The sequence below is a fragment of the Oncorhynchus clarkii genome, chromosome 22 (genome assembly GCF_045791955.1).
Source record: "Oncorhynchus clarkii lewisi isolate Uvic-CL-2024 chromosome 22, UVic_Ocla_1.0, whole genome shotgun sequence".
NCBI classification, from domain to species: Eukaryota; Metazoa; Chordata; class Actinopteri; order Salmoniformes; family Salmonidae; genus Oncorhynchus; species Oncorhynchus clarkii.
The window spans coordinates 50,673,926-50,691,886 of NC_092168.1; the positions used below are offsets into that span (position 1 = coordinate 50,673,926).

The 17,961-nt window shown below is 44.1% G+C and overlaps 1 protein-coding gene across 3 annotated transcripts in view; it reads left to right on the forward strand.

Moving 5' to 3' along the window:
- The window catches only part of LOC139380994 (ras-associated and pleckstrin homology domains-containing protein 1-like), a 140,334-nt gene that overhangs the window by 69,413 nt on the left and 52,960 nt on the right, over positions 1-17,961 (forward strand). For all 3 annotated transcript variants that reach the window (XM_071124217.1, XM_071124215.1, XM_071124216.1), the window contains one exon: positions 15,188-15,319. In XM_071124217.1, the coding sequence (XP_070980318.1) occupies positions 15,188-15,319 (132 nt within the window). The remainder of the gene's footprint in view (positions 1-15,187; positions 15,320-17,961) is intronic.

Here is a 17,961-nt window from a genome sequence, read left to right on the forward strand (position 1 = left end):
CTGTGCTCTTGTAGAATACTGGTTGAGGGGTGGAGATTATGTAGTTAATTATTCCTTGCCCACGAACATTGCAATACAATCTGCTTTCTCTATGGTTTGCTTGACCTTCACTTGAACTCTGAACTCTACATCCAGCAAATGCTGTTATCGATAAGGTGTCTGATTCATCATTTTCACCTCGAATAGAAGTAGAGGTAGAGTGACAAGGTTGCTTGTTGTGAGCGCTGAGGGAACTTTATGCACTTGGCCAGATGATTCTGCATCTTTGTTGCGTTCTTCACATATGATTTGGCACTGTATTTGCAAATGTACACAGCTTTTCCTTCTACATTAGCTGCAGTGAAATGTCTCCACACATCAGATAGTGCCTATGGCATTTTCCTGTAAAGATTTGGAAAAATTAGTAAAAAAAAAACGTTTTTTTTTTAACCTTTATTTAACTAGGCAAGTTTCAATTATTTAATCACATGGTGCTGTAGGCTACTATTTACTAGTTAACAAAAATCATGTATGTCATATAAAATATATTCATCCCCACCCAGTATTGTAATCAAAACTTACCAGAAAGCATGTAGTCCTTGGCTCAGACAGTGTAGTAGTGTGGACTCAATAGCATCTCATTAGTGTGTAAGATCTTGAGAATCAGCTGTACATGTGATGGAAGAATGCACTGTGCATGCAGAGGGTTGCAATTCTATTGAATTGGGGATAGTATGCCACAAAATATGCCAGACCTAGAATTGCCTTTGTATCCCACAAAAAGGTTCACTTTTATAAGCAAACTAAACATAAGCAAAATTGCAGAATGTTTCTGAACTTTTTACAAGAAGGTTGATCTTGACCTTTTAGCCACTTGGCAAGCAAGTTAGCAAATGAAATGCTGGAGCTGGATATAATTTATTTGGTACATCTTATATAGTTCACTTGTTAAGCAGTAGTATATACGGTATATATTGTCCAAACCTAATATCCATCCTTGTGTGTATGACTCATGTCTCTACTGCAGCAACAACAACATCTGGAATTATTGACCTGCTGGATTCACTCACATATTCATTTTCTCTCTTTAAAAAAATGTCCTGTCCTCTGCTCTGACTCTGCAGTGAGCCAGGCCTCCACAGAGAGCATCACTACACATGTTTTTCTCTTTGAAACGGAGAGGGAGGGAGAAAGTCTGGATCTAATTTGGACTCTGTATTTCTTTCTCTTGTTCTTCTTCAATACCACAGGCAGAGAGGGGAGAGTTGGACTGGCTGGGCTGAGAGCTGTGGTTGTGTTCAGAGTTAGATGTTTGTTTTCTGAAGGGGGAACTACTGGAAGACTATAAGTTCAGGTTCTGTTGATACTCACAGCTGTGGAAATAGCCATTTTCAGCACACGTGATTGGAGAGTTGTAGGATGGTTTTCTGTTTAGCTTTCTGCCTCTGCTACCTGAAGGGACACAGAACTAGTCTCCATTAGTGTCCAGGTTTAGTCTTCATTAGTGTGTGGGAAACCGGTCTAACATGCTGGCTGTAGTGTATTGGCTGTATTGACTGGCTGTCTCACCTGTGGGTTCTTGAAGAGGGCGTACTTCTCGATGCGTTCTATGAACATCAGTCTGTTCTGACTGTCTCTGGTCCAGTTCTGAAGGTTCTCCACCAGGTTCTCATGGTCCTCAAAGATACGCTCTGAGAGGAAGTGGAGAAAGAGAGAGAATATAGTGTTAGGCTGTAATAGGTTCAATCTGTAAAACAGATCAATTTGGGGTATTGATTGATAAATAACTCACCATGTTCTGGACATACAGTTGAAGTCGGAAGTTTACATACACTTTAGCCAAATACATTTAAACTCAGTGTTTCACAATCCCTGACATTTAATCCTTGTAAGAATTCCCTCAGTTAGGATCACCACTTTATTTTAAGAATGTAAAATGTCAGAATAATAGTAGAGAGAACGATTTATTTCAGCTTTTATTTCTTTCATCACTATCCCAGTGGGTCAGAAGTTTACATACACACATACACTCAATTAGTATTTGGTAGCATTGCCTTTAAATTGTTTAACTTGGGTCAAATGTTTCGGGTAGCCTTCCACAAGCTTCCCACAATAAGTTGGGTGAATTTTGGCCCATTCCTCCTGACAGAGCTGGTGTAACTGAGTCAGGTTTGTAGGCCTCCTTGCTCGCACATGCTTTTTTAGTTTTGCCCACAAATGTTCTATAGGATTGAGGTGAGGGCTTTGTGATGGCCACTCCAATACCTAGACTTTGTTGTCCTTAAGCCATTTTGCCACAACTTTGGAAGTATGCTTGGGGTCATTGTCTATTTGGAAGACCCATTTGCGACCAAGCTTTAACTTCCTGACTGATGTCTTGAGATGTTGCTTCAATATATCCACATAATTTTCCATCCTCATCTATTTTGTGAAATGCACCAGTCCCTCCTGCAGCAAAGCACCCCCACAAAATGGTGCTGCCACCCCCGTGCTTCACGGTTGGGATGGTGTTCTTCGTCTTGCAAGCCTCCCCCTTTTTCCTCCAAACATAACGATGGTCATTATGGCCAAACAGTCCTATTTTTTTTTCATCAGACCAGAGGACATTTCTCCAAAAAGTACGATCTTTGTCCCCATGTGCAGTTGCAAACCGTAGTCTGGCTTTTTTAAAGCGGTTCTGGAGCAGTAAATTCTTCCTTGCTGAGCGGCCTTTCAGGTTATGTCGATATAGGACTCGTTTTACTGTGGATATTGATACTTTTGTACCTGTTTCCTCCAGCATCTTCACAAGGTCCTCTGCGGTTGTTCTGGGATTGATTTGCACTTTTCGCACCAAAGTACGTTCATCTCATTCCTAAGCAGTATGACGACTGCGTGGTCCCATGGTGTTTATATTTGCGTACTATTGTTTGTACAGATGACCGTGGTGTTTGGAAATTGCTCCCAAGGATGAACTAGACTTGTGGAGGTCTACAATTTTGTTTTTGAGGTCTTGGCTGATTTATTTTTATTTTCCCATGATGTCAAGCGAACAGGCACTGAGTTTGAAGGTAGGCCTTGAAATATATCCACAGGTACACCTCCAATTGACTCAGATGATGTCAATTAGCCTAAAAAAATGACTTGTGTCATGCACAAAGTAGATGTCCTAACCGACTTACCAAAACTGTGGTTTGTTAACAAGAAATTTGTGGAGTGGTTGAAAAACGAGTTTTAATGAACCCAACCTATGGGTATGTAAACTTTCGACTTCAACTGTAGTAGTAGTATTATGTGTGAGTGATTGGAAGATGGCGCCAACAGAGATGGTTGCCTCACTTTGAGTCCTTTGGAAACAGCATTTATTTTATTTAAAAAAAAAGGTTTTTGTTACATTGTTATCTCTGGAAATCTTAACAACTTCTTAGGGCTGAAATCCTGTTAACAGCCAGTGAAAGTGCAGGGTGCCAAATTCAAAACAACAGAAATCGCATAATTAAACTTTCTCAAACATTAGAAGTATCTTATACCATTTTAAAGGTAATCTTGTTGTTAATCCCACCACAGTGTCCGTTTTCAAATAGGCTTTACAGCGAAAGCACCACAAACGAGTATGTTAGGTCAGAGCCAAGCAACAGAAAAACAGCCATTTTTCCAGCCAAAGAGTGGAGTCACAAAAATCTGAAATAGAGATAGAATTAATCACTAACCTTTGATGATCTTCATCAGATGACACTCATAAGACCTTGTTTACACAATACATGTATGTTTTGTTCGATAAAGTTCATATTTATATAAAAACATCTCAGTATACATTGGGCGCGTTATGCTCAGTAGTTCCAGAAACATCTGGTGATTTTGCAGAGCCACATCAATTTACAGAAATACTCATTATAAATGTTGATGAAAATACAAGTGTTATATATGGAAATATAGATAAACTTCTCCTCAATGCTCTTATAGGCAGAAACTCAAACAGGATGTACCAGTGACCAGAACCATTCAAAGCTGGTCTGACCAATTGGAATCCACGCTTCAACATTATTTTGATCACGCTGACTGGAATATGTTCTGGTCAGCCTCAGAAAACAGCATCGACCTATACGCTGACTCGGTGAGTGAGTTTGTAAGAAGTGCATTGGTGATGTTGTACCTACTGAGACTATTAAAACCTACCCTAACCAGAAACCGTGGCTGGATTGCGGCATTTGCGCAAAACTGAAAGTGCGAACAACCGCATTTAACCATGGAAAGCGGTCTGGGAATATGGCTGAATATGAACAGTGTAATTATTCACTCCGCAAGGCAATCAAATATGCGAAATGCCGGTACAGGCACAAAGTGGAGTCGCAATTCAACGGCTCAGACACAAGACGTATGTGGCAGGGTCTACAGGAAATCACGGACTACAAAAAGAAAACCACCAGGGACACTGATGTCACGCTTCCAGACAACTAAACACCTTCTTTGCCCGCTTTGAGGATAATACAGTGCCGCCGTCGCGGCCCTCTAACCTCCCCTCCTCCGTGGCTGACGTGAGTAAAACATTTTAAGCGTGTTAACCCTCGCAAGGCTGCTGGCCTAGACGGCATCCCTAGCCGCGTCCTCAGAGCATGGACAGACCAGCTGGCTGGTGTGTTTACGGACATTTTCAATCGCTCCCTATTCTAGTCTGCTGTCCCCACATGCTTAAAGATGGCCACCATTGTTCCTGTACCAAAGAAGGCAAAGAAACTGAAATAAATGACTACCGCCCCGTAGCACTCACGTCTGTCATCATAAAATGCTTTGAGAGACTAGTCAAGGATCATATCACCTCCACCTTACTGGCTACCTTAGACCCACTTCAGTTTGCATACCGCCCCAACAGATCCACAGACAATGCAATCGCCATCACTCTGCCCTACCCCATCTGGACAAGAGCAATACCTAATGTAACAGCTTCTATCTCAAGGCCATCAGACTGCTAAACAGCCATCACTAACTCTCAGAGAATGCTGCCTACATTGAGACCCAATCACTGGCCACTGGATCACTAGTCACGTTAAACAATGCCACTTTAATGTTTACATTACTCAGATATAAACTTTTTTTTGAAAGACAGGGTCCTGAAAAAGGTTTTTGCACGGCCAATTTTTCAGTTTATGTTTTGTTAAAAAAGTTTAAAATATCCAATAAATGTCGTTCCACTTCATGATTGTGTCCCACTTGTTGTTGATTCTTCACAAAAAAATACAGTTTTATATCTTTATGTTTGAAGCCTGAAATGTGGCAAAAGGTCGCAAAGTTCAAGGGGGCCTAATACTTTCGCAAGGCACTGTATATATACACAAACATATTCTCATTCACCCCTTCAGATTTGTGTGTATTAGGTCGTTTTGGATTACTTGTTAGATATTACTGCACTGTCGGAACTAGAAGCACAAGCATTTCGCTACACTCACATGAACATCTGCTAACCATTTGTATATAACTAATAACATAAATAATAATAATAATAAAATAATATGTCAATAAAGATACAGACTATTATAGTTATTGTATCTATTTATAACACCCCTGTGGGACTCCTGGGTCAAGGGTCAGCGTGGCGGAGGTGTTGTGTACCCTTCACCTGGGGGTCGGCCCGTCAGGAAGTCCAGGATCCAGTTGTTCAGACCCAGAGTCCTACGCTTGGCGACGAGGTTGGAGTCATATAATGGTGTTGAACGCTGAGCTGTGGTCAATGAACAGCATTTCCACATAGGTATTCCCCATAATCTAAGTGGGTGAGGGCAATGTGGAGAGCAATTGATATCGCGTCGTCTATGGATCTGTTGGGTAGGTGTGAAATTGGAGTGGGTCTAGGGTGTCTGGGATGATGGAGTTAATGTGATCCATGACCAGCCCCTCAAAGCACTTCATGATTACAGATGTGAGTGCTACAGGGCGGTAGTTATTGTGGCATGAAGCCTTAGAGTTCTTAGGAACAGGAATGATGGTGCCACCTTAAAACATGTGGGATTACAGACTGGGACAAGGAGAGGTTGAAAATGACTGTGAATTTGCCTGCCAGCTTCGCATGCTCTGACAACGCGCCCAGGAAAACATTTGGGGCCCGTGGCCTTGCGGGTGTTGACCTGATTTAAAGACGTCTGCCTCCGAGCGAGCCAATCATCTGGGTCAGTGACGACCCTCACTCTTTGTTTTGTCAAAGCATAAAATGCGTAACATGCATTGTGGTAGAGAGGCAACGTTGGGCAGATCACGGTTGGGTCTTCCTTTGTAATCCGTGATGGACTGTAGCCCCCTGCCACATGCGGTGGGCGGCGGAGCCTGTGTGATATGATTCCTCCATATTCCTATATTGTCCTTTTCGTCATTTGATGTCTCTGCGCAGTCACTTATTCCTGTTCTCGGCCGTAACACCAGGGTCTACAATACAGTACCATTTAATCCCCTGTTGTGCTGGGGACAATAAAACTACTCAGTGCAATTAGATACCTTGTTCAAGAGCAGAGTTATTGAACTGCCATGTTAGTGTGACAATGTGCTGCTGCCTGACCCTACCAGGGCTAACCAACCAGAGACTGCCAGGAAGTGGAATGAGGAGTCTGAGAAGTGTCTTGACACAGAATGTTAGACAGACAGACAGGCAGGAAGGCTAACACATTCCACAAGGAGTGGGAGCTGGGAACCACTCTTGCCACGCGTCCCAAATTGAACCCTATTCGCCAATATAGTGCACTCCTATTGATGGAGCTCTGTAGGGTATTGGGTTCCATTTGGGACACGACCCCTGGTCTGCCCGGTATGTCCTCCCTTCTTTACTGTTATTGCTTCAAATCAGGGGGGGGGGGGGGGGGGGGCGTAATTCAATACAAACCAATACAATTACATATGTAAATAACTGTAAAGAAATATCTTTAGATACAGCCCAATGAGTTAACTTAAACATTAACTCTGTAACACATTAAAGCTACAACACGCTGCTGAAAATACATTTGACCGGAAATACATTTGATGTTTAATGGTCTAGGTTCATTTGCATAATTTTGTGGAATTAAATTGGCGCGTGTGTGTTTTCATTAGTCATGTTTCTTATTTGTCACACATGCACAGTGTATACAGAGACTAGTGTGAGGAGCAGCTCCAGAGACTAGTTTGAGGAGCAGAGACTAGTTTGAGGAGCAGAGACTAGTTTGAGGAGCAGCACCAGAGAGTAGTTTGAGGAGCAGCACCAGAGACTAGTTTGAGGAGCAGCTTCAGAGACTAGTTTGAGGAGCAGCTTCAGAGACTAGTTTGAGGAGTAGCTCCAGAGACTAGTTTGAGGAGCAGCTCCAGAGACTAGTTTGAGGAGCAGCTCCAGAGACTAGTTTGAGGAGCAGAGACTAGTTTGAGGAGCAGAGACTAGTTTGAGGAGCAGCACCAGAGAGTAGTTTGAGGAGCAGCACCAGAGACTAGTTTGAGGAGCAGCTTCAGAGACTAGTTTAAGGAGCAGCTTCAGAGACTAGTTTAAGGAGCAGCTTCAGAGACTAGTTTGAGGAGTAGCTCCAGAGACTAGTTTGAGGAGTAGCTCCAGAGACTAGTTTGAGGAGCAGCTCCAGAGACTAGTTTGAGGAGCAGCTCCAGAGACTAGTTTGAGGAGCAGCTCCAGAGACTAGTTTGAGGAGCAGCACCAGAGACTAGTTTGAGGAGCAGCTCCAGAGACTAGTTTGAGGAGCAGCACCAGAGACTAGTTTGAGGAGCAGCTCCAGAGACTAGTTTGAGGAGCAGCTCCAGAGACTAGTTTGAGGAGCAGCTCCAGAGACTAGTTTGAGGAGCAGCTCCAAAGACTAGTTTGAGGAGCAGCTCCAGAGACTAGTTTGAGGAGCAGCTCCAGAGACTAGTTTGAGGAGCAGCTCCAGAGACTAGTTTGAGGAGTATCTCCAGAGACTAGTTTGAGGAGCAGAGACTAGTTTGAGGAGCAGCACCAGAGACTCGTTTGAAGAGCAGCACCAGAGACTCGTTTGAAGAGCAGAGACTAGTTTGAGGAGCAGCTCCAGAGACTAGTTTGAGGAGCAGCTCCAGAGACTAGTTTGAGGAGCAGCTCCAGAGACTAGTTTGAGGAGCAGCTCCAGAGACTAGTTTGAGGAGCAGCTCCAGTCTAGTGTGAGGAGCAGCTCCAGAGACTCGTTTTAGGAGCAGATTATCCTACCACCTGTCAGACAGCGTGAGAGCAGCTCCTCAGTAAGCTGGTACTTGAGTGAAACATGCTTTTAGAAACCAAGTCATTGTACAACAGGTAACTATTCTAAATGCAACTGTTTTGTTAACTGTTTTGATGGCCACAATTTTTAAAAGAGCTACTGTTTTTATTTCTCAACCTCAATTTGTAATCATTCATTCGAATACGTAGGCTATAGTCAACGGTAGGCAGACTATCCAGATGTCACCCACCACTTTACATGCTTGAGTCAATATAATTTTTTGAAACCAAGTCATGTTAGCAACCCATCCTAGTTGTTGCTGTTAGATTCACCATCTTCCTAAGTTTCTAACTGAGATGTTCATCCCCTCCCATTAGGTGCACTGTTTACAATGGGATTTACCTGTGAACTGTGTTTTCCTGTAAACTGCATTTTGGCAAATGGACCATGTGTCTGACAACCAGTAATTCTCAGCGAGGACCACTTCTGTTCTCTGGGTCCAGGCCACTGTTTAGAAGTTTTTTCCTGTGAAATGTCTTGGACTAGGCCCCCCATTGACCAAATGTCTTGGACTGGGCCTCGGCCCCCGCTGATCAAATGTCTTGGACTGGGCCTGGGCCCCCACTGACCAAATGTCTTGGACTGGGCCTGGGCCCCCACTGACCAAATGTCTTGGACTGGGCCTCGGCCCCCGCTGACCAAATGTCTTGGACTGGGCCTCGGCCCCCGCTGACCAAATGTCTTGGACCATGCCTGAGCCCCCGCTGACCAAATGTCTTGGACCGTGCCTGGTCCCCCGCTGACCAAATGTATTGGACCGGGCCTGGGCCCCCGCTGACCAAATGTCTTGGACCGGGCCTGGGCCCCCGCTGACCAAATGTCTTGGACCGGGCCTGGGCCCCCGCTGACCAAATGTCTTGGACCGTGCCTGGTCCCCCGCTGACCAAATGTCTTCGCCTCGGCCCCCACTGACCAAATGTCTTGGACCGGGCCTGGGCCCCCGCTGATCAAATGTCTTGGCCTGGGCCCCCGCTGATCAAATGTCTTGGCCTGGGCCCCCACTGACCAAATGTCTTGGACCGGGCCTGGGTCCCGCTGACCAAATGTCTTGGCCTGGGCCCCCACTGACCAAATGTCTTGGACCGTGCCTGGTCCCCCGCTGACCAAATGTCTTGGCCTGGGCCCCCACTGACCAAATGTCTTGGACCGGGCCTGGGCCCCCGCTGATCTGAAGCAGATCTAACATCTACTGTGGCAGCGCTGTATAATTCTGTTCTCAGTCGTCTGGCACGGTACAGTAGTCCTCAGACACGTCCTGTAGGGATATGAAAGCAGATGCATTCAGCCCTTGTTCCAGAAACATCCCTCCTTTCATCAGCTGACCCTTTATCCTCCCTGTCTTTCTCTGTATCCTCCCTGTCTTTTCTCTGTATCCTCCCTGTCTTTTATCTGTATCCTCCCTGTCTTTTTTCTGTATCCTCCCTGTCTTTTCTCTGTATCCTCCCTGTCTTTTATCTGTATCCTCCCTGTCTTTCTCTGTATCCTCCCTGTCTTTTTTCTGTATCCTCCCTGTCTTTTTTCTGTATCCTCCCTGTCTTTTTTCTGTATCCTCCCTGTCTTTACCTGTATCCTCCCTGTCTTTTTTCTGTATCCTCTCTGTCTTTTTTCCCTGTCTTTTTTCTGTATCCTCCATGTCTTTTCTCTATATCCTCCCTGTCTTTTTTCTGTCTCCTCCCTGTCTTCCTCTGTATCCTCCCTGTCTTTCTCTGTATCCTCCCTGTCTTTTCTCTGTATCCTCCCTGTCTTTTCTCTGTATCCTCCCTGTTTTCTCTGTATCCTCCCTGTCTTTTTTCTGTATCCTCTCTGTCTTTTTTCTGTATCCTCCCGGTCTTTCTCTGTATACTCCCTGTCTTTCTCTGTATACTCCCTGTCTTTTCTCTGTATCCTCCCTGTCTTTTCTCTGTATCCTCCCTGTCTTTTTTCTGTATCCTCCCTGTCTTTTCTCTGTATCCTCCCTGTCTTTCTCTGTATCCTCCCTGTCTTTCTCTGTATCCTCCCTGTCTTTCTCTGTATCCTCCCTGTCTGTCTCTGTATTCATGAAATCTCTCTGTGGTTCAGACAGTAGTATTAGGGCCTCTCATAGCCCAACATGCTGTGTACCACTCTCTCCCAGAGAGGGAGGAGAATGAGAGGGAGTAGGAGCAGGGACAGGCAGTGGCCGCCTTAGCCCAACCCCCTCTTAGTCTCATCTTCCTGCTGTCCTCAACCCAAATGACAGGCCTGCTAACCACAGGGAGCTAATTGTAGCACAGTTTGGAGCCTCTAATCGCTGGCTGGGTGCGTTTTCACTCTCTCTCGCTCGCTCTCTCTCTAGGGAGGAGAGAAGCCGTTATTATATGTCTTTATAGGCCTATGGGAGGAACGTAGCTGTCCAGGAATAAACCAGGAGAGAACAAATCAAATTTGTTTTGAGTTTGGGAGGAGTGGAGAGAAGATTCAAAATATATTTTAGTAGAGCGCTAAGAATCTCTCTTGGGGGGGAGAAATGCCCTGCCCACAACTCACCAAAGTAGAGTTCGCTGAAGAGGCGTGGTTGATGTCCTCATCTCACAGCACCATTTAATCCCTGATGTCCTCATCTCACAGTACCAGTACTGACCCTGTATATAGCTACTGACCCTGTATATAACTACTGACCCTTTATATAGCTACTGACCCTGTATATAACTACTGACCCTGTATATAACTACTTACCCTGTATATAACTACTGACCCTGTATATAACTACTGACCCTGTATATAACTACTGACCCTGTATATAACTACTGACCCTGTATATAACTACTGACCCTGTATATAACTACTGACCCTGTATATAACTACTGACCCTGTATATAGTTACTGACCCTGTATATAACTACTGACCCTGTATATAGTTACTGACCCTGTATATAACTACTGACCCTGTATATAGCTACTGACCCTGTATATAACTACTGACCCTGTATATAGCTACTGACCCTGTATATAGCTGCTGACCCTGTATATAGCCTGCTGACCCTGTATATAACTACTGACCCTGTATATAGTTACTGACTCTGTATATAGCTACTGACCCTGTATATAACTACTGACCCTGTATATAGCTACTGACCCTGTATATAGCTACTGACCCTGTATATAGCTACTGACCCTGTATATAGTTACTGACCCTGTATATAGTTACTGACCCTGTATATAGTTACTGACCCTGTATATAGCTACTGACCCTGTATATAACTACTGACCCTGTATATAACTACTGACCCTGTATATAACTACTGACCCTGTATATAGTTACTGACCCTGTATATACAGTGGGGCAAAAAAGTATTTAGTCAGCCACCAATTGTGCAAGTTCTCCTGCTTAAAAAGATGAGGCCTGTAATTTTCATCATGGGTACACTTCAACTATGACAGACAAAATTTGATTTTTTTTCTCCAGAAAATCACATTGTAGGATTTTTTATGAATTTATTTGCAAATTATGGTGGAAAATAAGTATTTGGTCACCTACAAACAAGCAAGATTTCTGGCTCTCATAGACCTGTAACTTTTCTGTCCTCGTTACCTGTATTAATGTATTTATATATATATATATATATATGTGTGTATATGGGGCTTTGGTGACAAAACGGATGGCACTGTGATAGACTGCATCCAGTTTGCTGATTAGAGTGTTGGAGGTTATTTTGTAAATGATGTCGCCGAAGTCTAGGATCGGTAGGATGGTCAGTTTTACAAGGATATGTTTGACAGCATGAGTGAAGGATGCTTTGTTGCAAAATAGGAAGCCGATTCTAGATTTAATTTTGGGTATGAGATGCTTAATGTGAGTCTGGAAGGAGAGTTTACAGTCTAACCAGACACCCAGGTATTTGTAGTTGTCCACATATTCTAAGTCAGAACCGTCCAGAGTAGTGATGTTGGACGGGCGGGCAGGTGCAGGCAGCGATCGGTTGAAGAGCATGCATTTAGTTTAACTAGCATTTAAAACATGTTGGAGGCCACGGAAGGAGAGTTGTATGGCATTGAAGCTCGTCTGGAGGTTAGTTAACACAGTGTCAAAAGAAGGGCCTGAAGTAAACCGAATAGTTTAGTCTGCGTAGAGGTGGATCAGAGAATCACCAGCAGTAAGAGCGACGTCATTGATGTATAGAGAGAAGAGAGTCGGCCTGATAATTGAACCCTGTGGCACCCCCATAGACTGCCAGAGGTCTGGACAACAGGCCCTCCGATTTGACACACTGAACTCTGTCAGAGAAGTAGTTGGTGAAACAGGCAAGGCAATAATTAGAGAAACCAAGGCTGTTGAGTCTGCCGATAAGAATGTGGTGATTGACAGAGTCAAGCCTTGGCCAGGTCGATGAATACAGCTGCACAGTATCGTCTCTTATCGATGGCAGCTATGATATCGTTTAGGACCTTGAGCGTGGCTAAGGTGCACCCATGACCAGCTCGGAAAAAGCCCTCGACAACATTCCGCTGAAAAGGCAGTGCGCGAAATTCAAAAAATATTTTTTGAAATATGTAACTTTCACACGTTATTAACAATACAGCAAATGAAAGATGAACATCCTGTTAATCTACCCATCGTGTCCAATTAAAAAAAAAAAAAAAATGCTTTACAGCGAAAGCACAACACATGTTAGGTCATAGCCAAGTCAAAAAACACAGCCATTCTTCCAGCCAAAGATAGGAGTCACAAAAAGCAGAAATATAGATCAAATTAATCACTAACCTTTGATGATCTTCATCAGATGACACTCATAGGACATCAAGTTACACAATACATGTATGTTTTGTTCGATAATGTGCATATTTATATCCAAAAATCTCAGTTTACATTGGCGCGTTACGCGCAGCAATGTTGTGATTCCAAAACATCCGGTGATTTTGCAGAAATACTCATAATAAACATTGATAAAAGATACAAGTGTTATTCACAAAATTAAAGATAGACTTCTCCTTAGCAACCGCTGTGTCAGATTTTTTAAAAAACTTTACGGAAAAAGCATAATCTGAGAACGGCGCTCAGAGCCCAATCCAGCCAGAGAAATATCCGCCATTTTGGAGTCATCAGAAGTTAGAAATAACACCATAAATATTCACTTACCTTTGATGATCTTCATCAGAAGGCACTCCCAGGTATCCCAGTTCGACAATAAATTACTGATTTGTTCCATAAAGTCCATCATTTATGTCAAAATAGCCACTTGTTGTTAGCGGGTTCAGCCCTTAATCCATCTTCATGAGACGCGAGCACTTCGTCCACACAGAATCTCGAAAAGTTCCATTACAGGTCGTAGAAACAAGTCAAACGATGTATGGAATCAATCTTTAGGATGTTTTTAACATAAAACATCAATAATGTTCCAACCGGAGAATTCCTATGTCTGAAGAAAAGCACTGGAACGAGAGGTAACTCTGTCGGGAGCGCGCATCATGAGACCAAGGCACTCTGCCAGACCACTGACTCAAACAGGTCTCATGAGCCCCTCCTTTATAGCAGAATCCTCATTCAAGTTTCTAAAGATGGTTGACATCTAGTGGAAGCCGTAGGAAGTGCAACTTTATCTATATCCCACTGTGTATTCGGTAGGCCAAGCTTTGAAAAACTACAAACCTCAGATGTCCCACTTCCTGGTTGGATCTTTCTCAGGTTATTGCCTGCCATATGAGTTCTGTTATACTCACAGACATCATTCAAACAGTTTTAGAAACTCCAGAGTGTTTTCTATCCAATACAAATAATGCATATATTAGCATCTGTGACAGAGTAGGAGGCAGTTCACTCTGGGCACTCTATTCATCCAAAAAGTCAAAATGCTGCCCCCTATCCCAAAAAGGTTAAATCCCAATATTTTTTGCAGATGTTTAGTGTAAAATGTGTATAACGTTTATAACACGTTTATAACACCCTTGTTCGTGTGTCTCTCAAATTCACACCATGATGACACGTGGCCCTGCTGTGATGAGTGAAGAGCATCTGTCCAATCACACGCTCCAGGTTGTCAGAACTGTCTTTACCATGCCGGCCCAGGTCGGGGGGGGGGGGGTCACGATCAAAGTGCTACTGTAGGGGTCTCCTACTGCCTCAGTGGGCCACACAGCCTGACACAGCCACATCACAAGACCTCAGACCCAACTAGGGGAGGGAAATTATCCATAACAAAAAAAATATTTTTTTTTAAGAGGATTTAAGATCTGGAGCAGAGGTCTCCAATATTTATATGAGAGGATTGTTTGTCAGGGCAGAGATTATACTTCCATAGAGGGAGCTAGAAAGCTATGAGACGGGAACACTGACTAAACAAACTGACACACACACACACACACATACACATACACACACACACACACACACACACACTGACAAAACGAGCTGACATACACACACACACACACACACACACACTGACTAAACGAGCTGACACACACACACACACACACACACACACACACTGACTAAACAAACTGACACACACACACACACACACACTGACTAAACAAACTGACACACACACACACACACTCAGAGCTGTGGAGAAGGAGTGAGATTAGGCAACTGACCACCAGAGGGCGGTAAAACATCAGTATGTTCCTAAGACACACATTACAATCCAAATCTATTCTATTGTGACGCTTTCATCACTTTAATAACAAACAATCCCATACAGCATACTGCAAAAGATGTAGCCAAGGACCCTCGGCAGGGGTTGACGACAAGGTGAACAACTAGAGTCTAGATTGAGATGCATGATGAAGGTGCTTTGAGAAGGTTCCGACACCGGGGTGGAGTCGGTAGCTAGGTGTGACTGGAATCCGAGGTTACCATGGAAATGTAGGGTTCCACGCTGTGCCTGTCGGAGCTGAATGAACGGGACTGACATGCGATGCCTTGTGGCCTTAATAGCTTCCTTTTATTCTATCTATCTACCCAGAACTCCCAATGTCCCAGCAACTAAGCACTCCACCACATGCTAAAATACAACTAACATTACCATGTGTGTGTGTTTCAGATGGAGCAGCTGTCAGACGAGGAGCTGGACCATACAGAGGGAGGAGGAGAGGAGGAGGACAGTGATAAAGAAGATCAGGATCTAGACCAGATGTTTGGAGCCTGGCTGGGAGAGCTGGATAAACTCACACAGGTAACTAACCCTATCCCTGGCTGGGAGAGCTGGATAAACTCACACAGGTAACTAACCCTATCCCTGGCTGGGAGAGCTGGATAAACTCACACAGGTAACTAACCCTATCCCTGGCTGGGAGAGCTGGATAAACTCACACAGGTAACTAACCCTATCCCTGGCTGGGAGAGCTGGATAAACTCACACAGGTAACTAACCCTATCCCTGGCTGGGAGAGCTGGATAAACTCACACAGGTAACTAACCCTATCCCTGGCTGGGAGAGCTGGATAAACTCACACAGGTAACTAACCCTATCCCTGGCTGGGAGAGCTGGATAAACTCACACAGGTAACTAACCCTATCCCTGGCTGGGAGAGCTGGATAAACTCACACAGGTAACTAACCCTATCCCTGGCTGGGAGAGCTGGATAAAGTCACACAGGTAACTAACCCTATCCCTGGCTGGGAGAGCTGGATAAAGTCACACAGGTAACTAACCCTATCCCTGGCTGGGAGAGCTGGATAAACTCACACAGGTAACTAACCCTATCCCTGGCTGGGAGAGCTGGATAAACTCACACAGGTAACTAACCCTATCCCTGGCTGGGAGAGCTGGATAAAGTCACACAGGTAACTAACCCTATCCCTGGCTGGGAGAGCTGGATAAAGTCACACAGGTAACTAACCCTATCCCTGGCTGGGAGAGCTGGATAAACTCACACAGGTAACTAACCCTATCCCTGGCTGGGAGAGCTGGATAAACTCACACAGGTAACTAACCCTATCCCTGGCTGGGAGAGCTGGATAAACTCACACAGGTAACTAACCCTATCCCTGGCTGGGAGAGCTGGATAAACTCACACAGGTAACTAACCCTATCCCTGGCTGGGAGAGCTGGATAAACTCACACAGGTAACTAACCCTATCCCTGGCTGGGAGAGCTGGATAAACTCACACAGGTAACTAACCCTATCCCTGGCTGGGAGAGCTGGATAAACTCACACAGGTAACTAACCCTATCCCTGGCTGGGAGAGCTGGATTACCGCGTCTCGCACAGGTCGGCTCACCGCGCCCCGCACAGGTCGGCTCACCGTATCCCGCACAGGTCGGCTCACCGTATCCCGCACAGGTCGGCTCACCGCGCCCCGCACAGGTCGGCTCACCGCGCCTCGCACAGGTCGGCTCACCGTATCCCGCACAGGTCGGCTCACCGCGCCCCGCACAGGTCGGCTCACCGTATCCCGCACAGGTCGGCTCACCGTATCCCGCACAGGTCGGCTCACCGTGTCCCGCACAGGTCGGCTCACCGTATCCCGCACAGGTCGGCTCACCGCGCCCCGCACAGGTCGGCTAGAAATGTCAGTTATGATTTCCAAAATACATTTGGTTGGTTATGTATGACCTTTATTCTGTATTGACTTACCTGATTTATATTGTAATTGTATTATTTCAAGTCACCATTATATACCACCAGGTCACCATTATATACCACCAGGTCACCATTATATACCACCAGGTCACCATTATATACCACCAGGTCACCATTATATACCACCAGGTCACCATTATATACCACCAGGTCACCATTATATACCACCAGGTCACCATTATATACCACCAGGTCACCATTATATGCCACCAGGTCACCATTATATGCCACCAGGTCACCATTATATGCCACCAGGTCACCATTATATACCACCAGGTCACCATTATATACCACCAGGTCACCATTATATACCACCAGGTCACCATTATATACCACCAGGTCACCATTATATGCCACCAGGTCACCATTATATGCCACCAGGTCACCATTATATACCACCAGGTCACCATTATATACCACCAGGTCACCATTATATACCACCAGGTCACCATTATATACCACCAGGTCACCATTATATACCACCAGGTCACCATTATATACCACCAGGTCACCATTATATGCCACCAGGTCACCATTATATGCCACCAGGTCACCATTATATGCCACCAGGTCACCATTATATGCCACCAGGTCACCATTATATACCACCAGGTCACCATTATATATATATATACCACCAGGTCACCATTATATACCACCAGGTCACCATTATATATATATATATATATATATATATATATATACCACCAGGTCACCATTATATATATATACCACCAGGTCACCATTATATACCACCAGGTCACCATTATATATATATATATATATATATACCACCAGGTCACCAATATATACCACCAGGTCACCATTATATATATATATATATATATATATATATACCACCAGGTCACCATTATATATATATATATACCACCAGGTCACCATTATATATATATATATATATATATACCACCAGGTCACCATTATATATATATATATACCACCAGGTCACCATTTTATATATATATATATATATATATATATATACCACCAGGTCACCATTATATATATATATATATATATATATATATATACCACCAGGTCACCATTATATATATATATATATATATACCACCAGGTCACCATTATATATATATATATATATATACCACCAGGTCACCATTATATATATATATATATATATATATACCACCAGGTCACCATTATATATATATACCACCAGGTCACCATTATATATATATATACCACCAGG